Raw genomic sequence first — 22,100 nt, 5'->3', positions numbered from 1 at the left:
TATCCTACACCCACTAGGGACAATTAAAAAAAAAAACATTTACCCAGCCAATTAACCTACATACCTGTACGTCTTTGGAGTGTGGGAGGAAAACCGAAGATCTCGGAGAAAACCCATGCAGGTCAAAGGGGAGAACGTACAAACTCCTTACAGTGCAGCACCCGTAGTCAGGGATCGAACCAGAGTCTCCGGCGCTGCATTCGCTGTAAAGCAGCAACTCTACCGCTGCGCCACCGTGCCGCCCTATTGGGCCCAAGTGGACCTGTTGGGCCCAAACCTCTCCTGCATTGGTGCAGCACCCTCTCCCCCCCCTCCCCCCTCCCTCTCCCTCCCCCCCTACAACCCCCCTCCGGGCGGCAGGGTGACGTAACTGGAGAACAACTGCCTCACAGCGCCGGAGACCCGGGTTCCATCCCGACCACGGGCGCTGTCTGCACGGAGTTTGCACGTTCTCCCCGTGACCCGCGTGGGTTTTATCCGAGATCTTCCGTGGGGGGGGGGGGGGGGGGCGTCGTCGCCCCTCTTGTCCCTTATTTGGGGGTGAGAAAGTTGGCAACCCCTTACTCACTCCCCACCTCTGTGTACACATGTATAAACGCAAGGCGCAGCACATCGATGCTGAACGAAAGCAAGCCCCTCACTTCCACGCCTCAACTTCCTTAGAAGATTGTCGAAACCAAGCTGGCGGGATATATCTGCTGCTTAGCAACGGACAGATCGGGCTAGGTTTCCATAGATGTGGATCGCTGTCGGCACCCTTTAGATCTCCGCAAATCAAAGGGAATAATATTGCTATTTAAAGAATGTGAAAAAATGTAGTCAAAGCTACCTGTTCAGCCTGAGGGGTGAAACAGATTCCATCTGTCATATGTTAAAAACACTTTTTCAGTCAGAGAGTTGTGAATCTGTGGAATTCTCTGCCTCAGAGGGCAGTGGAGGCCAATTCTCTGAATGCATTCAAGAGAGAGCTGGATAGAGCTCTTAAGGATAGCGGAGTCAGGGGGTATGGGGAGAAGGCAGGAACGGGGTACTGATTGAGAATGATCAGCCATGATCACATTGAATGGCGGTGCTGGCACGAAGGGCCGAATGGCCTCCTCCTGCACCGATTGTCTAGTTTGCTTATTAGGGGTGAACGTTTTAGTATATACTAGACCAAGTGGACCCGTTGGGCCCAAACCTCTCCTGCATTGGGTCAGCACCCTCCCTCTCACCCCCCCTCACCCCTCCCCCTGCCCTCCTCCGCCCTCCCACCCCCCTCCCTCCTCCCCCTCCCCAATCCATCCCCACCCCCCCCTCCCCTCTCCACCTCCCCTCCCCCTTCCTCCCTCTCCTCCCACCTCCCTCCCACCCCTCTCACCCCCCTCCTCATCCCCCTCCTCTCCCTCCCCACTCATCCCCCTCCCCCTCCACCTCCTTTCCTCCCACCCTCCCCCTCCTCCCCTCTTCACCCCTACCCTCCCCCTCGCCCCCTCCCCTTCCCCACTCCCCCTCCCTGCCCACTCCATCCCCCTCAACCCCCCCTTTTCTCCCTCTTCTCCCCTTCCCCTCCCTCTCCCCCCCTCCACCTCCCCTCCCCTTCCCTTCCTCCTCCTCCTCCCCCCTCGTCCCCTCCCCCTCCTCTTCGTCTCCCCCTTCCCCCTCCCTCCCTCCCCCTCCCCTCCCTAGGAGATGGATTTAAACTTTAAAACGTGAATAACTTTAAAAATATAACACCGATTTCAATGAAACGTCTTCCATTGGCACCAAAGGGACGACGGTGAGTAAGGTGGGCCTAAAATTGTCGCGCTATCGTGTTACCGTTTTGGCTGTAGTTCAGGAACAAACAAACAAACAAACAAACGAGAGTTTTTGTAATATATATTTACCACAGTTAAAATCTGTTTTTTACGAGGTCCGTTATCTCTAATGTCTCTGCTGTATCTACTGTTTATGCTGTTCCAGTGTCAACTTCTCTACGTCGGTGAGACCAAGGGCAGGCTCGGCGATCGTTTCGCTCAACACCTCCGCTCAGTCCGTCTTAACCCTGCCTGATCTCCCGGTGGCTCAGCACTTCAACTCCCCCCTCCCCACTCCCGCACTGACCTTTCTGTCCTGGGCCTCCTCCATTGTCAGAGTGAGGCCCATTGCAAATTGGAGGAACAGCACCTCGTATTTCGCTTGGGCAGCTTACACCCCCAGCGGTATGAACATTGACTTCTCCAACTTCAGATAGCCCCTGCTTTCCCTCTCTATCCCCTCCCCCTTCCCAGTTCTCCCACTAGTCTTCCCGTCTCCGACTACATCCATCTTTGGCCCGCCCCCCTCCCCTGACATCAGTCTGTAGAAGGGGTCTCGACCCGAAACGTCACCCATTCCTTCTCTCCAGAGATGCTGCCTGCCCCCGCTGAGTTACTCCAGCATTGTGTGTCTACCTTGGGTTCAATGGGTTTTTAGTATCACATGTACAGATGTACAGTGAAATTAGTTTAAGTAAAGTATTGCTAACCCTAAGCACAATCCCTGATTAGTGCATAGAGCATAAAAATAGTCTTCTGAGATGGACAGTAGAAAGCCTCGACCCAAAACGTCACCCATTCCTTCTCTCCAGAGATGCTGCCTGTCCCACTGAGTTACTCCAGTACTTTGTGTCTGTCTTCAGTGTCAATCAGCACCTGCAGTTCCTTCGTGCACAATAGTTATACGAGGAAAGATTGGAAAGACTGGGCTTGTATTCACTGGAGTTTAGAAGGATGAGAGGGGGGATCTTATGGAGACGTATAAAATTATAAAAGGGCTGGACAAGCTAGATGCAGGAAAAATGTTCCCAATGTTGGGGGGGAGTTGATTTGTTTGAATGTCAATTAAGGTACATTGTCCCCTTTTTCAAATAAAATTATTAAATGAAATAAATAAATAAATCGCCAACGTTGCTAATCGATTCAAGATTCAGTTTAATTGCCACGTGTGCCAATTAAGGTACAGTGAAATTTGAGTTACCACAATCTATGATAGACACAAAAAGCTGGAGTAACTTCAATGGGACAGGCAGCATCTCCAGAACCAGGGGCCACACAGTCTAAGAATAAAGGGAAGGCCATTTAAAACCGAGGTGAGAAGAAAACTTTTCACCCAGAGAGTTGTGATTTGTGGAATTCTCTGCCGCAGAGGGCAGTGGAGGCCAAATCACTGGATGGATTTAAGAGAGAGTTAGATAGAGCTCTAGGGGCTAGTGGAATCAAGGGATTATGGGGAGAAGGCAGGCACGGGTTACTGATTGTGGACGATCAGCCGTGATCACAATGAATGGCGGTGCTGGCTCGAAGGGCCAAAAGGCCTCCTCCTGCACCTATTTTCTATGTTTCTATGTTTCTATGATTCAAAACGTTGTGAGGACTGGAGAAATATGCAAGGAAAAAAAGAGTGGGTGTGTTGGAATGTTATTTTGGCCAAACCTGCCTTCTGTGCGAATATTTGGAGTTCATCCAAAAGTACCCACAGTCAGCCGGTTCTGACACATAATTATAGGGGCAAGGATTGTTTTTAAGGATGTGTTTAATTTTCCAGTTTGCCGTACATTTGCTTTAAGGGTGGGAGAAGCAATGTTTTAATTTTAGGGCAAAAAGAACTGTTTGTTTGCAAGAACACAAAATTGATTCTGTTTTGTGCTGGAGTAACTCAGCGGGTCAGGCAGCATCTGTGGAGAACATGGATAGGTGACGTTACACAGAGTGCTGGAGTAACTCAGCGGGTCAGGCAGCATCTGTGGAGAACATGGATAGGTGACGTTACACAGAGTGCTGGAGTAACTCAGCGGGTCAGGCAGCATCTGTGGAGAACATGGATAGGTGACGTTACACAGAGTGCTGGAGTAACTCAGCGGGTCAGGCAGCATCTGTGGAGAACATGGATAGGTGACGTTACACAGAGTGCTGGAGTAACTCAGCGGGTCAGGCAGCATCTGTGGAGAACATGGATAGGTGACGTTACACAGAGTGCTGGAGTAACTCAGCGGGTCAGGCAGCATCTGTGGAGAACATGGATAGGTGACGTTTCGGGTCGGGACCCTTCTTCAGATATCTATAGTGTCCGGACCCGAAATGTTACCAATCTACTCATCTGTGGGGGGGAGGGGGAGGTGGGGAGGGGTGAAGGGGAGAGGGGGAAGGGGAGGGGGGATGGGGGAGGGGGAGATGGGGAGGGGTGGGAGGGGGAGGGATGGGGAAGGGGTGAAGGAGATGGGGGAGGGGAGGGGTGAAGGGGATGGGGGGAGAGGGAGGAGGGGGGAGGGAGGGGGGATGGGGAGGGGGTCGGGGGTGAGGGAAGAAGGGAGGGAGGGGAGTGGGGGGAGAGGGAGGAGGGAGGGGAGATGGGGAGGGGGTCAGGGGGTGGGGGAGATGGGGAGGGGAGGGATGGGGAAGGGGTGAAGGGGATTGTGAGGGGGTGGGGGGAGAAGGGGAAGTGGGGAGGGAGGGGGGATGGGGTCGGGGGGGAGGGAGGGAGGGGGGGAGGGGGGAGGGCGGGATGGGGGTGAATCCGCTGTCGTGGATGTTCGTGTTAAATTTCGCTTGGGCAGCTTGCAGCCCAGCAGTATGAACATCGACTTCTCCAACTTTAGATAGTTCCTCTGCCCCTCTCTTCCCCTCCCCCTTCCCAGTTCTCCCTCTATCTTCCCGTCTCCACCTATATCCTTCCTTTGTCCCGCCCCCCCCTGACATCAGTCTGAAGAAGGGCCTCGACCCGAAACGTCACCCATTCCTTCCCTCCTGAGATGCTGCCTGACCCGCTGAGATACTCCAGCATTTTGTGAAATAAATGCCTTCGATTTGTACCAGCATCTGCAGTTATTTTCTTACACCATCTTCTGACACCTCTGTCACAGCACGCAAGGAATTCATCTGGAGGCCGGGAGCGGAGGACAAGTGAATAAGAGCTTTGTGCAGTTGTAGGAGGTTGATTGTAAGCAGATGACTCCGAATTATTCACTGCCTCAGGAGACTCTTTATTAAAAAGACTGCCGCTGCATAAGTCCCTGGCTTAACTTTTGTTTACAAAGCTCCCTGGATTGCAAAGAGCAATGAATAGAACATTTTAATATGTGCCGGATGGAACTGCAGGTGCTGGTTTACACCGAAGATAAACGCAAAGTGCTGGAGTAACTCAGCGGGACAGGCAGCATCTCGGGAGAGAAGGAATGGGTCGAGATCCTTCTTCAGACTGTGTTTCCGCAGGATTTATCTTCATGGCTGTGTCTGGACTATATCAGACGTAAGGTCATAAGTAGACACAAAATGCCTGAGTAACTCAGCGGGTCAGTCTGAAGAAGGGTCTCGACCCAAAACGTCACCCATTCCTTCTCTCCAGAGATGCTGCCTGACCCGCTGAGTTACTCCAGCATTTTGTGAATAAATACCTTCGATTTGTACCAGCATCTGCAGTTATCTTCTTATAACAGACAATAGACAATAGGTGCAGGAGGTGGCCATTCGGCCCTTCGAGCCAGCACCGCCATTCAATGTGATCACGGCTGATCATTCTCAATCAGTACCCCGTTCCTGCCTTCTCCCCATACCCCCTGACTCTGCTATCCTTAAGAGATCTATCTAGCTCTCTCTTGAATGCATTCAGAGAAATGGCCTCCACTGCCTTCTGAGGCAGAGAATTCCACAACTCTCTGACTGAAAACATTTTTCCTCGTCTCCGTTCTGAAATGGCCGACCCCTTATTCTTAAACTGTGGCCCCTGGTTCTGGACTCCCCCAACATTGGGAACATGTTTCCTACCTCTAACGTGTCTAACCCCTTAATAATCTTATATGTTTCGATAAGATCCCCTCTCATCCTTCTAAATTCCAGTGTATACAAGCCTAGTCGCTCCAGGCAGCATCTCGGGAGAGAAGGAATGGGCAACGTTTCTGGTCGAGACCATTCTTCAGACTGTGTTTCTGCAGGATTTATTTTCATGGCTGACTGGACTATATAAGTCGTGAGGTCATAAGTAGACACAAAATGCCGGATTAACTCAGCGGGTCAGGCAGCATCTCGGGAGAGAAGGAATGGGTGACGTTTTGGGTCGAGACCCTTCTTCAGACTGGGAGAAGGGGTCTCGACCCGAAACGTCACCCATTCCTTCTCTCCTGAGATGCTGCCTGACCCGCTGAGTTACTCCGGCATTTTGTGCCTACCTTCGATTTAAACCAGCACCTGCAGTTTTCTTTTCCTACACGAAAGGTCAGAAGTGATAGGAGTAGAATGAGGCCATTCGGCCCATCGAGTCTACTCTGCTGTTCAATCACGGCTGGTCTATCTCTCGCTCCTAACCCCATTTTCCTGCCTTCTCCCCATAACCCCTGGCACCCGCACTGATCAAGAATCTATCTTGAGCACTAGTGACGTTAATGCCCATAATGGTGTAAGCGGGCATGAAAGTCCATGTGCCATGTTCTGTGCTACCATGGGGTATTGATGCCTAGGCAGTAGCTCCAGATGCTGGGATTACACAGAAGTTACACCGATCAGCCAAAACATTACGACCTCTGACAGGCGAAGTGAATAACATTGATCATCTTGTTACAATGGCACCTGTCAAGGGGTGGGATATATTAGGCAGCAAGCGAACAGTCAGTTCTTGAAGTTGACGTGTTGGATGCAGGAGAAATGGGCAGGGGTAAAGACTCTCTTTTAAATTCATCCAGTGAATCGGCCTCCACTGCCCTCTGTGGCAGAGAATCCCACAAATTCACAACCCAATAAGGGGTCGGCCATTTAGAACTGAGATGAGGAAAAACTTTTTCTGTCAGAGAGTTGTGAATCTGTGGAATTCTCTGCCTCAGAGGGCAGTGGAGGCCGATTCTCTGAATGCATTCAAGGGAGAGCTGGATAGAGCTCTTAAGGATAGCGGAGTCAGGGGGTATGGGGAGAAGGCAGGAACGGGGTACTGATTGAGAATGATCAGCCATGATCACATTGAATGGCGGTGCTGGCGCGAAGGGCCGAATGGTCTCCTCCTGCACCTATTGTCTATTGTCTCTGGGTGAAAAAGTTTCTTCTCACCTCAGCTTTAAATGGACTGTGTGTGTGTGGCCCCTGGTTCTGGACTCCCCCGACATTGGGAACATTTTTCCTGCGTCTCACTAGTCCGGTCCTTTTATCTATATACTAAAACTCTCGTTTGTTTGTTCCTGGGAGGGGGGAGGGAGGAGGGAGGGAGGGAGGAGTGGGTGCTTTGCCAATGCAGGAGAACTTTGGGCCCAACGGTCTCCACTTAGTCTCGTAATTTTTGTACGTCTCTGTAAGATCCCCCTCTCATCCTTCTAACGGTGGCCCGGCGGTAGAGTTGCCGCCTTACAGCGAATGCAGCGCCGGAGACTCGGGTTCGATCTCGACTACGGGCGGAGTTTCTGTGCGACTCTGTGCGGAGTTTGCACGTTCTCCCCGTGACCTGCGTGGGTTTTCTCCGAGATCTTCGGTTTCCTCCCACACTCCAAAGACGTGCAGGTATGTAGGTTAATTGGCTGGGCAAATGTAAAAATTGTCCCTAGTGTGTGTGTTTGTGTAGGATAGTGTTAATGTGCGGGGATCGCTGGGCGGCGCGGACTCGATGGGCCGAAGGGCCTGTTTCCGCGCTGAATCTCTAAAATCTAAAAAAATCTCCAGAGAATACAAGCCCCAGTCTTTCCAATCTTTCCTCATATGACAGTCCCGCCATCCCGGGGATTAACCAGGTGAAATAAATTGGTCTCGACCCGAAACGTCACCCATTCCTTCTCTCCCGAGATGCTGCCTGACCCGCTGAGTTACTGCAGCATTTTGTGAATAAATCGAAATAAATTACATGAATTCCAAAAATATATTACAAACTAAAGGATGATCTTTAATATTTTCAAAGACATTTCGCAATGCAACAGTTCAAGATTTGGTATATATATACTCCAGCGAATATAAAAATATACACACATGTATAAATAAATAAGGGTGGTGATAGGTTCTTAACCCGTTCATAGTTGGTGGGTAGCCAACCAAATCTGTCAGATCCTGTCCAACTGCAGCCAAACCACTCGAGGAAAGATAATTTTGGAGAGGAAATTTTGGACGGAAAGGGAGTTGTTTTTCTTATTCATACGCGGTAGGCCACGGTGGTAAACATAGAAACATAGAAATATAGAAAATAGGTACAGGAGGAGGCCATTTGGCCCTTCGAGCCTGTACGCACCGCCATTCATTGTGATCACGGCTGATCGTCCACAATCAGTAACCCGTGCCTGCCTTCTCCCCATAACCCTTGAGATCTTATCGAAACGTATAAGATTATTAAGGGGTTGGACACGTTAGAGACAGGAAACATGTTCGCAATGTCCAGAACCAGGGGCCACGCACAGTTTGAGAATAAGGGGTAGGCCATTTAGAACGGAGATGAGGCAAAACTTTTTCAGTCAGAGAGTTGTGAATCTGGAATTCTCTGCCTCAGAAGGCAGTGGAGGCCGATTCTCTGAATGCATTCGAGAGAGAGCTGGGTAGAGCTCTTAAGGATAGCGGAGTCAGGGGGTATGGGGAGAAGGCAGGAACGGGGTACTGATTGAGAATGATCAGCCATGATCACATTGAATGGCAGGTGCATACAGGCTCGAAGGGCCGAATGGCCTCCTCCTGCACCTATTGTCTATTGTCTATTGTCTTAGGAATTTTCTCGTGGCTTGGGTGCGTTGAGAGGGGGTTGTGGAATTGTTCCAGCCGCTCGCTCTTTCCTTGACTTGACAGTCACAAAAAGATGGGGTGATTCGACGGGTCAGGCAGTGTCTCTGGAGAGAAGGAACGGGTGACGTTCTGGGGGGGTCGACACCCTTCTTCAGATGATAATGGTCGTGACGATAACGTTGGCCGGAGTCATTGCTAGCAGCCGGGCAGGTGAAGGAATGTTCGTTCGCCCCGTAGAGTTGAAGGCCTTTGCTCGTTGTCTCGCCAGTTTGATTCCAGTCCTCTCCACGGTTTCCCAGATGTGATGTATCGGCAGTTCGTCTTCGCGGGGGGGGGGGGGGGCGGGGTTAATTCTGGGGTTCCATCACTTGCCCCATAAATAGAATGGCGCCTATCAAAACAAGATGGGGCTTTGTCAACTCCAAATTCGTCTTAGAGCCATAGAGTGATACAGTGTGGAAACAAGCCCAACTTGCTCACAATGTCCCAGCAACCCTAGTCCCACTTGCCCGCGTTTGGCTCATGTCCCTCCGAACCCGTCCTATCCATGTACCTGTCCGACTGTTTCTGAAACGATGGGATAGTCCCAGCCTCGACTACCTCCTCCGGCAGCTCGTTCCATACACCCACCACCCTCTGTGTGGAAAAGCTACCCCTCGGATTCCTATTAAATCTTTTCCCCCTCACCTTGAACCTGAAATTTAGATGTAGATTTTTTTTAGATTTAGAGATACAGCGTGGAAACAGGCCCTTCGGCCCACCGGGTCCACGCCGCCCAGCGATCCCCGCACACTAACACTATCCTACACCCACTAGGGACAATTTTTACATTTGCCCAGCCAATTAACCTACAAACCCGCACGTCTTTGGAGTGTGGGAGGAAACCGAAGATCTCGGAGAAAACCCACGCAGGTCACGGGGAGAACGTACAAACTCCGTACAGACGGCGCCCGTAGTCAGGATCGAACCTGAGTCTCCGGCGCTGCATTCGCTGTGAGGCAGCAACTCTACCGCTGCGCCCTCTGGTCCTCGATTCCCCTACTCTGGGCAAGAGACTCTGTGCGTCTACCCGGTCTACTCTTCTCGTGATTTTGTGCACCTCTATAAGATCACCCCTCATCCTCCTGCGCTCCATGGAATAGAGACCCAGCCTGCTCAACCTCTCCCTGTAGCTCACACCCTCCAGTCCTGGCAACATCCTCGTGAATCTTTGCTGAATCCTTTCAATCTTCCTCTCAGATTATAGACAATAGACAACAGGTGCAGGAGGAGGCCATTCGGCCCTTCGAGCCAGCACCGCCATTCAATGTGATCACGGCTGATCATTCTCAATCAGTACCCCGTTCCTGCCTTCCCCCCATACCCCCTGACTCCGCTATCCTTAAGAGCTCTATCTAGCTCTCTCTTGAACGCATTCAGAGAATTGGCCTCCACTGCCGTCTGAGGCAGAGAATTCACAACTCTCTGACTGAAAAAGTTTTTCCTCATCTCCGTTCTAAATGGCCTACTCCTTATTCTTAAACTGTGTGTGGCCCCTGGTTCTGGACTCCCCCAACATTGGGAACATGTTTCCTGCCTCTAACGTGTCCAACCCCTTAATAATCTTATACGTTTCGATAAGATCTCCTCTCATCCTTCTAAATTCCAGTGTATACAAGCCTAGTCGCTCCAGTCTTTCAACGTACGACAGTCCCACCATCCCGGGAATTAACCTAGTGAACCTACGCTGCACGCCCTCAATAGCAAGAATATCCTTCCTCGTTTGTTTGTTCATTTTGCAATTTTCTCTGCCTCAGAGAGGGTTTCAGGAACAGGGAGAGGTTGGATAAGTCTTGCGTTGTTTTCTCTTGCCTGCAAGTCCATGTGCCGATGTAAAAGCCTCTTAAATGCCACTATCATGCCTGCCTTCACCATCACCCTCCCCGCTCTGCAGTGCGTTCCAGGCCCCCCTTACTCTGTGTAGAAATCTTAACCCACCCATCTCCATGAAACTTTCCCCCTCTCTCATAGACAGAAGGAAAATAGGTGCAGGAGGAGGTCATTCGGCCCTTCGAGCCTGCACCGCCATTCATTGTGATCATGGCTGATCATCCACAATCAGTAACCCGTGCCTGCCTTCTCCCCATACCCCTTGATCCCACTAGCCCCTAGAGCTCTATCTAACTGGAGCTATCTAACTATCTATCTAATTGCTTTGGGTGCAGCGGTAGAGTTGCTGCCTCACAGCGCCAGAGACCCGGGTTCGATCCCGACCACGGGTGCTGTCTGCATGGACATGGAGTTTGTACGTTCTCCCCGTGACCTGCGTGGGTTTTCTCCGGGCGCTCCGGTTTCCCCTCACACGCCAAGGCGTGCGGGTTTGTAGGTTAATTGGCTTCTGTAAAAATTGTAAATTGTCCCTAGTGTGTGCAGGATAGTGTTAGTGTGCGGGGATCGCTGGGCGGCGCGGACACGGTGGGCCTGTTTCCGCACTGTATCTCTAAACTAAACTAAACTAAAAACTACGCCCTCTAGTGTTGGACTTTTCCACCGTGGGGAAAAGGTTCCGGTTATCTACCCTATCTAAGCCCTTCCCCTTCCCTAAATACCAGTTTGCTCAGATTAACTCGTCAGTTAAATGTAGGGTTGCCAACTGTCCCGTATTAGCCAGGACATCCCGTATATTGGGCTAAATTGGTTCGTCCTGCAGGGGACCGCCCTTGTCCCATATTAGGCCCGGGAGGGGGGGGGGGGCGCTGTGGGCCCGGACAGTGTAGGCCCGGACACTGTAGGCCCGGACACTGTAGGCCCGGACACTGTAGGCCCGGACGCTGTAGGCCCGGACGCTGTAGGCCCGGACGCTGTAGGCCCGGACACTGTAGGCCCGGATGCAGTAGGCACGGACACTGTAGGCCCGGACGCTGTAGGCCCGGACACTGTAGGCCCGGACAGTGTAGGCCCGGACACTGTACGCCCGGGCACTGTAGGCCCGGACACTATAGGCCCGGACACTGTAGGCCCGGACACTGTAAGCCCGGACACTGTAGGCCCGGACAGTGTAGGCCCGGACACTGTAGGCTCGGACAGTGCAGGTTCGGACAGTGCAGGTCCGGACAGTGTAGGCCTGGAGGCCCGGGCGCCGCCTAACGGAGGTTGCTTAGGTGGAGCGGGAGCACGTGACCGCTGGCTGGGTGAGGTCACATGGGGCGCGGGGGCGGTGACGTCACCTTTTGTCCCTTATTTGGGAGTGAGGAAGTTGGCAACCCCTAGTTAAAGTGGCACTTGTCGTGCTAAAATCTGTGCGACCCTCTGTGAAGGCAATGCCTTACCTGTCGGGTTGTGTCGCACCAGGAATAAGAAGGGTCTATCGATGACAACCTTTTTAACTGCCATTCGCCCGTACATAATGGCGGCTGAAAAAACAAAATGGCGACCATGAGTCATCAATTCAATACACCCACGCCTACACTTGCACAGTGTGCTTTAACACAGCATTGTCCGCACTTTTTACTGACACCTCAAAAAAGTTAAAAGGCTAGATCAGGTGGTGGCACGGTTGAGTTGCTGCCTCGCAGCGCCGGAGACCCGGGTTCAATCCCGACCACGGGCGCCGTCTGTACGGAGTTTGCACGCTCTCCCCGTGACCTGCGTGGGTTTTCTCCGAGATCTTCGGTTTCCTCCCACACTCCAAAGACGTACAGGTATGTAGGTCTCTCCCACATCCCGCAGCTCCGCCCTTGTTCCCCCTCCCCCCACTCGCAACAAGGACAGAATCCCCCTCGTTCTCACCTTCCACCCCACCAGCCAGCGGATCCAACAAATCATCCTCCAACATTTCCGTCACCTCTAACGGGACCCCACCACTGGCCACATCTTCCCATCCCCTCCCCTTTCTGCGTTCCGCAGAGACCGTTCCCTCCGTAACTCCCTGGTCCACTCGTCCCTTCCCACCCAAACCACCCCCAACCCCGGGCACTTTCCCCTGCAACCGCACGAGATGCAACACCTGTCCCTTTACCTCCCCCCTCAACTCCATCAAAGGACCCAAACAGTCTTTCCAGGTGAGACAGAGGTTCACCTGCACCTCCTCCAACCTCATCTATTGCATCCGCTGCTCCAGATGTCAATTTCTTTACATCGGCGAAACCAAACACAGTCTCGGCGATCGTTTCGCTCAACACCTTCGCTCAGTCCGCCTTAACCAACCTGATCTCCCGGTGGCCCAGCACTTCAACTCCCCCTCCCAGTCCCAGTCTGACCTTTCTGTCATGGGCCTCCTCCAGTGCCATAGTGAGAGGCCCACCGGAAATTGGAGGAACAGCACCTCATATTTCGCCTGGGCAGCTTGCAGCCCAGCGGTACGAACATCGACTTCTCCAACTTTAGATAGTTCCTCTGTCCATCTCTTCCCCTCCTCCTTCCCAGATCTCCCTCTATCTTCCCGTCTCCACCTATATCCTTCCTTTGTCCCGCCCCCCCCTGACATCAGTCTGAAGAAGGGTCTCGACCCGAAACGTCACCCATTCCTTCTCTCCTGAGATGCTGCCTGACCCGCTGAGTTACTCCAGCATTTTGTGAATAAATACCTTCGATTTGTACCAGCATCTGCAGTTATTTTCTTATACAGGGTTTGTAGGTTGATTTGGCTTGGTATGAAAATAAATTTGGTTTTGAGATACAGCGTGGAAACAGGCCCACAGGGCCCGAGCTGACCAGCGTTGGCATATTAGCACTATCCTACACACACTAGGGACAATTTTTACATTTACCAATCCAATTAAATAAATAAAATGCATTATTTACTTAATCGTCAGGCCTTCAAATATATACATACACAAACTTATACATTATATATATATATATATATATATATATATATATATATATATATATAACATCTATAGACTAAAACTCTTGTTTGTTTGTTTGTTTGTTCCTGAACTACAGCCCAAACGGCACACGATAGCGCGACAATTTTAGGCCCACCTTACTCACCGCCGTCCCTTTGGTGCTAACGGAAGAAATTTCATCGAAATCGGTGTTATATTTATAAAGTTATTCACATTTTAAAGTTTAAATCTATCTCCTAGGGAGGGAGGGAAGGGCCGAACGACCTCCTCCTGCACCTATTATCTATTGTCTAAATCACTCAGACTGTACTGTGGGTGGTTTCTCCGCAGTGTGGGCCCCGGTGCCGACAGCGATTACATTTCAGAGCGCGTTGAGACTTACCGGAGGCCGCTGAAGCTTTGGTCCCACTCTCGTTCACTTCGATCTTCACTTTCTGCAGAGCCTGCGATACGAACAGATTTTCGGTTTCTGCAAGAAAGGAGAAGGGCGTTAAGTCAATAGACAACAGACAGCTGCGACTCGCCTTGGGCTTGGCCCGCTGCGAACCGTCCGGCGCGGCCTGCAACCACAACAACCTGACTGCGGGCGAGGACGGCAGGAGAAGGGGAAGACATTGTGGCCTTCCATCACAGTGAGGAGAGGACTGGAGGAGGAGACTCACTGTGATGGATGTTTCTTTGATGGATGTTTCTTTTTTTGTGTGTTTTGGGGGTTGTGTAATTTTAATGCCTATTTAATGCTTTTATTGTTGGACTGTGGGTGACTGAATTTCGTCCAATATTGGATGACAAATAAAGCTATCTTGAATCTTGAATCTTGAACAGGTGCAGGAGGAGGCCATTCGGCCCTTCGAGCCAGCACCGCCATTCAATGTGATCACGGCTGATCATTCTCAATCAGTACCCCGTTCCTGCCTTCTCCCCATACCCCCTGACTCCGCTATCCTTAAGAGCTCTATCCAGCTCTCTCTTGAATGCATTCAGAGAATTGGCCTCCACTGCCTTCTGAGGCAGAGAATTCTGTATTAGGCCGGGGGGCGCTGTAGGCCCGGACGCTGTAGGCCCGGACACTGTAGGCCCTGGGCACTGTAGGCCCTGGACACTGTAGGCCCTGGACACTGTAGGCCCGGACGCTGTAGGCCCGGACACTGTAGGCCCGGAGGCTGTAGACCATGGACACTGTAGTCCCCGGACACTGTAGGCCCGGACACGTTAGGCCCGGACGCTGTAGGCCCTGGGGCTGATGTAGGCCCGGACACTGTAGGCCCGGAGGCCCGAGCACCGCCTAACGGACCCACCCCCCCCCCCCCTCCCACCGGCTCGGGCAGCCGCCATTGGTGGAGCGGGGGCACGTGGCCGCTGGCTGGGTGAGGTCACGTGGGGCGCGGGGCGGTGACGTCACCTTATGTCCCTTATTTGGGAGCGAGCAAGTTGGCAATCCCTACTCTAAGGCCCAAAGGTGGCGGTGAAGAGGCACTTACTGCTGATCCTGGTGTAGTCCGCCTTAGTGCTATCAAACATGTCCTTTATTCCCATCTGAGCCAGCGGTGACCGCAGGTCAATCTCACTCTCCAGGGAAAACCTACAGTGCAAAGAAAAACACACAAAACCAAGAAAAACATTAGAGATATGCAGCCCTAAAAAAGGTGTGCCGAGCCCTTAGAAACTCGTGACAAATTCACTTAGACAGAAAAAGTGCTGGAGTGTATCACGGTGGTAGAGCTGCCGCCTCACAGCGCCGGAGACCCGGGTTCCATCCCGACTACGGGCGCCGTCTGTACGGAGTTTGCACGTTCTCCCCGTGACCTGCGTGGGTTTTCTCCGAGATCTTCGGTTTCCTCCCACACTCCAAAGAAGTGCGGGTTTGTAGGTTAATTGGCTTGGTAGATGTAAAGATTGTCCCTGGTGTGTGTAGGATAGTGTTAGTGTGCGGGGATCGCTGGGCGGCGCGGACTCGGTGTAGTTCCGCGCTGCGAATCTCTAAACTAAACTAAACCGGAGCGCCCAGAGGGAAGAAAAGGGTCTCGACCCGAAACGTCACCTGTTCCTTCTCTCCAGGGATGCTGCCCTGCCCCGCTGAGTTAGTCCTCCTCTGACCCATGCCAATCCCATGCCACCAATAGACAATAGACAATAGGTGCAGGAGGAGGCCGTTCGGCCCTTCGAGCCAGCACCGCCATTCAATGTGATCATGGCTGATCACTCTCAATCAGTACCCCGTTCCTGCCTTCTCCCCGTACCCACTGACTACGCTATCCTTAAGAGCTCTATCTAGCTCTCTCTTGAATGCATCCAGAGAATTGGCCTCCACTGCCTTCTGAGGCAGAGAATTCCACAGATTCACAACTCTCTGACTGAAAAAGTTTTTCCTCATCTCAGTTCTAAATGGCCGACCCCTTATTCTTAAACTGTGTGTGGCCCTTGGTTCTGGACTCCCCCAACATTGGGAACATGTTTCCTGCCTCTAACGTGTCCAACCCCTTAATAATCTTAAACGTTTCGATAAGATCTCCTCTCATCCTTCTAAATTCCAGTGTATACAAGCCCAGTCGCTCCAGTCTTTCAACATACGACAGTCCCGCCATTGCGGGAATTAACCGCTTACTTGGGCAGCACCAGTTCGCGTTTGCGCTCGGACAAGTTCTTCTTCCAGTCGTTGACCAGCTGGACGGTGACGATGTCCGTGAGGACGCTCAGCGGGTCAATCTTCCGATAGGGGGCTGCCACGAACATGCTGAAGGTCTCCCCGTGGTAGGGCAGCTCGATCACGTCATAGTCCACGCCACTGTCGGTCACAAGTTCACCTGCAACGACCAGGCAGCGTACAATTAGCAACGAACCGTGATCACCGCCTGGTTCAGTTTAGAGATATACAGCGCGGAAACAGGCCCTTCGGCCCACCGGGTCCGCGCCGACCAGCGATCCCCGCACACAAACACACTATCCCACACACACACTAGGGACAATTGTTTCACATTTACACCAAGCCGATTAGCCTACAAACCTGCACGTCTTTGGAGTGCGGGAGGAACGTATAAGATTATTAAGGCCACAAGTCAGTGGATATATTGAGGGCGTGCAGCATAGGTTAACCGGGTTAATTCCCAGAATGGCAGGACTGTCGTATGTTGAAAGACTGTAACGACTGGGCTTGTATACACTGGAATTTAGAAGGATGAGAGGGGATCTTATCAAAACGTATAAGATTATTAAGGGGTCGGACACGTTAGAGGCAGGAAACATGTTCCCAATGTTGGGGGAGTCCAGAACAAGGGGCCACACACAGTTTAAGAATAAGGGGTCGGCCATTTAGAACTGAGATGAGGAAGAACTTTTTCAGTCAGAGAGTTGTGAATCTGTGGAATTCTCTGCCTCAGAGGGCAGTGGAGGCCAGTTCTCTGAATGCATTCAAGAGAGAGCTGGATAGAGCTCTTAAGGATAGCGGAGTCAGGGGGTATGGGGAGAGGGCAGGAAATGGGTACTAATTAAGAATGATCAGCCATGATCACATTGAATGGCGGTGTTGGCTCGAAGGGCTGAATGGCCTCCTCCTGCACCTATTGTCTATTGTCTATTGAAACCGAAGATCTCGGAGAAAACCCACGCAGGTCACGGGGAGAACGTACAAACTCCGTACAGACGGCGCCCGCGGTCGGGGTCGAACCCGGGTCTCCGGCGCTGCATTCGCTGCAAGGCGGCAACTCTACCCGCCGCGCCACCGCTACCGCCCAATTCTCTCACTCACTGTCGGGGAAGGTGGTTCGGGGCAGGCACTGTGGCGACGTTTAAGAAACCAGTAGATATACATGGACGGGACAGGTTTGGAGGGATATGGGCCAAACGCAGGCAGGTGGGACGAGTGTAGATGGGGCAGGTTAGCCGGTGTGGGCAGGTTGGGCCGAAGGGCCTGTTTCCGCGCGGGAGAGAATTCTTGGAAGCACGACAACTGCTTGACAAGGAGAGGAGCTCATTGAAAATTGGTGCAGGAGGAGACCATTCGGCCCTTCGAGCCAGCACCGCCATTCATTGCGATCGTGGCTGATCGTCCACAATCAGTAACCCGTGCCTGCCTTCTCCCCATATCCCTTGATTCCGCTAGCCCCTAGAGCTCTATCTAACTCTCGTTCAAATCCATCCAGTGAATTGGCTTCCACTGCCCTCTGTGGCAGAGAATTCCACAAATTCACAACTCTGTGGGTGAAAAAGTTCCTTCTCATCTCAGTTTTAAATGGCCTCCCCTTTATTCTTAGACTGTGTGTGTGTGGCCCCTGGTTCTGGACTCGCCCAACATTGGGAACATTTTTCCTGCATCTAGCTTGTCCAGTCCTTTTATAATTTTATACTTCTCTATAAGATCCCTTCTCGTCCTTCTAACCTCCAGTGAATACAAGCCCGGTCTTTCCAAACAAACAAATGAGAAATAAACAAACGAGAAACTGGAGCGACTGGGCTTGTATACACTGGAATTTAGAAGGATGAGAGGGGATCTTATCGAAACGTATAAGATTTAAGGGGTTGGACACGTTAGAGGCAGGAAACATGTTCCCAATGTTGGGGGAGTCCAGAACCAGGGGCCACACAAAGTTTAAGAATAAGGGGTCGGCCATTTAGAACGGAGATGAGGAAAAACTTTTTCAGTCAGAGAGTTGTAAATCTGTGGAATTCTCTGCCTCAGAAGGCAGTGGAGGCCAATTCTCTGAATGCATTCAAGAGAGAGCTGGATAGAACTCTTAAGGATAGCGGAGTCAGGGGGTATGGGGAGAGGGCAGGAACGGGGTACTGATTGAGAATGATCAGCCGTGATCACATTGAATGACAGTGCTGGCTCGAAGGGCCGAATGGCCTACTCCTGCACCTATTGTCTATTGTCTAAACAAACTAACGAGAAACAAACAAACAAATAAGAATTTTAGTATATAGATAAGATAAGACCCTCTCTCATCCTTCTAAACTCCAGTGAATACAAGCCCAGTCTTTCCATTCTTTCCTCATATGACAGTCCCGCCATCCCGGGGATTAACCTGGTGAACCTACGCTGCACGCCCACAATAGCAAGGATGTCCTTCCTCAAATTAGGAGACCAAAACTGCACACAGTACTCCAGGTGTGGTCTCACTAGGGCCCTGTACAACTGCAGAAGGACCTCATTACTCCTAAACTCAAACTGGGAGACCAAAACTGCACACAGTACTCCAGGTGCGGTCTCACCAGGGCCCTATACAACTGCAGAAGGACCTCTTTGCTCCTAAACTCAAACTAGGAGACCAAAACTGCACTCAATACTCCAGGTGTGGTCTCACTAGGGGCCCTGACAACTACAGAAGGACCTCTTTGCTCCTAAACTCAAACTAGGAGACCAAAACTGCACACAGTACTCCAGGTGCGGTCTCACTAGGGCCCTGTACAACTGCAGAAGGATCTCTTTGCTCCTAAACTCAAACTAGGAGACCAAAACTGCACACAGTACTCCAGGTGCGGTCTCACCAGGGCCCTATACAACTGCAGAAGGACCTCTTTGCTCCTAAACTCAAACTAGGAGACCAAAACTGCACTCAATACTCCAGGTGCAGTCTCACTGGGGGCCCTGTACAACTACAGAAGGACCTCTTTGCTCCTAAACTCAAACTAGGAGACCAAAACTGCACACAGTACTCCAGGTGTGGTCTCACCAGGGGCCTGTACAACTACAGAAGGACCTCTTTGCTCCTAAACTCAAACTAGGAGACCAAAACTGCACTCAGTACTCCAGGTGCGGCCTCACATGGCTGATCATCCAAAATCAGAAACACCGTTCCTGCGTTTCCCCCCACCCCCCATGTCCCTTGCTCCACCACCCGCCCCCCCCTCCCCCCCCCCCCCCCCCCCCCCCCCCCAACCTCAGGGTGGGATGGACTCACTGATGTTGAGCTTGGAGATATGGGACATCATGGGCACGAGTGAGTGGCTGCCGTCCGCCTTGTAGAAGGGGCGCTGGTGTGTAAGCTCTGGGGAGAAGGGGAGTCTCCACAGGCCCTTGAAGTAGATAGCGTTGACCAAAACCATGCGCGTTAGAAGCGGGTCCAGCAAGCCGGGGCGGAGAAAGTTGGAGATCATTCCTGGAGGTCGGAAAAAGAAACCGAGAAAGCACAAACCCAGTTAGAAACATAGAAACATAGAACATATAGAAAATAGGTGCAGGAGTAGGCCATTCGGCCCTTCGAGCCTGTACGCACCGCCATTCAATATGATCATGGCTGATCATCCAACTCAGTATCCCGTACCTGCCTTCTCTCCATACCCCCTGATCCCTTTAGCCACAAGGGCCACATCTAACTCCCTCTTAAATATAGCCAATGAACTGGCCTCAACTACCTTCTGTGGCAGAGAATTCCACTCTCTGTGTGAAAAAAAACGTTCTCATCTCGGTCCTAAAAGACTTCCCCCTTTATTCAAAGACGTACAGGTATGTAGGTTAATTGGCTGGGTAAATGTAAAAATTGTCCCTAGTGGTAAAAATTGTCCCTAGTGGGTGTAGGATAGTGTTAATGTACGGGGATCGCTGGGCGCACGGACTTGGAGGCCGAAAAGGCCTGTTCCGGCTGTATATATATGATATGATATGATATGATATTCTTAAACTGTGACCCCTTGTTCTGGACTTCCCCAACATCGGGAACAATCTTCCCTCATCTAGCCTGTCCAACCCCTTAAGAATTTGTAAGTTTCAATAGACAATAGGTGCAGGAGGAGGGCCATTCGGCCCTTCGAGCCAGCACTGCCATTCAATGTGATCATGGCTGATCATTCTCAATCAGTACCCCGTTCCTGCCCTCTCCCATACCCCCTGACTCCGCTATCCTTAAGAGCTCTATCCAGCTCTCTCTTGAATGCATTCAGAGAATTGGCCTCCACTACCTTCTGGAGCAGAGAATTCCACAGATTCACAACTCTCTGACTGAAAATGTTTTTCCTCATCTCAGTTCTAAATGGCCGACCCCTTATTCTTAACTGTGTGTGGCCCCTGGTTCTGGACTCCCCCAACATCGGGAACAATCTTCCCACATCTCGCCTGTCCAACCCTTAAGAATTTTGTACGTTTCTATAAGATCCCCCCTCAATCTTCTAAATTCCAGCGAGTTCAAGCCGAGTCTATCCAGTCTTTCTTCATATGAAAGTCCCGCCATCCCATGGATCAATGTGTGAACCTTCTCTGTACTCCCTCTATGGCAAGAATTTCTTTCTTCAGATTAGGAGACCAAAACTGTACGCAATACTCCAGGTGCGGTCTCACCAATGGCCAGTACGACTCACCTCGGGTTCGCGCCTCGACCCATTTGTTGATGATGCGGGCGGCTTTGCGGTTGTCCTGGAAGAAGAGCTGCTTCGGGCTGCCCCTGAAGGCGGTCACGTAACTCTTCACGTACGCGCGCGGGAGTTGCGTACTCCGCTGGACGAACACGGCGTTGGCGGCGTTGGCGACGTCCCCGTTGCTCTTGGCCGTCATGTCTTTCCGCAGACGTTTCAGGGCCACCATCACGCCCTCATCTGCGCGGCGCGAAGAGAAGACGGAGGGGGGGGGGGGAGGGGAGAGAAAAACCAAGTTATCACAACATGCCGGAGTAACTCAGCGGGTCGGGCAGCATCTCAGGAGAGAGGGACAATAGACAACAGACAATAGGTGCAGGAGGAGGCCATTCGGCCCTTCGAGCCTGTACGCACCGCCATTCAATGTGATCACGGCTGATCATCCACAATCAGTACCCCGTTCCTGCCTTCTCCCCATAACCCCCTTGACTCCGCTATCCTTAAGAGCTCTATCTAGCTCTCTCTCGAATGCATCCAGAGAATTGGCCTCCGCTGCCTTCTGAGGCAGAGAATTCCCCAGATCCACAACTCTCTGACTGAAAAAGGTTTTTCCTCATCTCCGTTCTAAATGGCCGACCCCTTATTCTTAAACTGTGTGTGGCCCCTTGTTCTGGACTCCCCCAACATTGGGAACATGTTTCCTGCCTCTAACGTGTCCAACCCCTTAATAATCTTATACGTTTCGATAAGATCTCCTCTTATCCTTCTAAATTCCAGTGTATACAAGCCTATACACTTGGCGACGTTTCCGGTCGAGACCCGTCTTCAGATTGTATAAGAAAATAACTGCAGATGCTGGTACAAATCGATAGGTATTTATTCACAAAATGCTGGAGTAACTCAGCGGGTCAGGCAGCATCTCGGGAGAGAAGGAATGGGTGACGTTTCGGGTCGAGAACCCTTCTTCAGTCTGATGTCAGGGGGGCGGGACAAAGAAAGGATGTAGTCGGAGATGGGAAGGCTAGAGGGAGAACTGGGAAGGGGGAGGGGAAAGAGTTGGACAGAGGAACTATCTAAAGTTGGAGAAGTCAATGTTCATACCACTGGGCTGTAACCCGCTCAAGCTGTTCCTCCAATTTGCGCTGGCCTCACTCTGACACTGGAGGAGGCCCAGGACAGAAAGGTCAGACCGGGAGTGGGAGGGGGAGTTGAAGTGCTGAAGCCACCGGGAGATCGGTGGACTGAGCGAAGGTGTTGAAACAAAGCGATCGCCGAGCCTGCGCTTGGTTTCGCCGATGTAAATAAGTTGACATCT

General features: G+C 51.6%; 1 protein-coding gene across 1 annotated transcript; it reads right to left on the bottom strand.

Annotated features, from left to right (window-relative positions):
• Window positions 1-7,828: 7,828 nt before the first annotated feature.
• Window positions 7,829-21,021, bottom strand: LOC144609247 (plasminogen activator inhibitor 1-like). Its single transcript, XM_078427670.1, has 7 exons — window positions 20,792-21,021; window positions 19,399-19,596; window positions 16,107-16,305; window positions 14,983-15,083; window positions 13,884-13,970; window positions 11,981-12,064; window positions 7,829-9,063 (listed from the first exon to the last, which is right to left on the bottom strand). The coding sequence occupies exons 1-7, from the start codon at window positions 21,012-21,014 to the stop codon at window positions 9,020-9,022; spliced, it is 936 nt and encodes a 311-aa protein (XP_078283796.1). The 5' UTR covers window positions 21,015-21,021; the 3' UTR covers window positions 7,829-9,019.
• Window positions 21,022-22,100: the final 1,079 nt, after the last annotated feature.

The sequence above is a fragment of the Rhinoraja longicauda genome, chromosome 34 (assembly GCF_053455715.1).
Source record: "Rhinoraja longicauda isolate Sanriku21f chromosome 34, sRhiLon1.1, whole genome shotgun sequence".
NCBI lineage: Eukaryota > Metazoa > Chordata > Chondrichthyes > Rajiformes > Arhynchobatidae > Rhinoraja > Rhinoraja longicauda.
The sequence above is the reverse complement of the archived record's forward strand: the minus strand, read 5'-3'. Positions and strand labels throughout refer to the sequence as shown.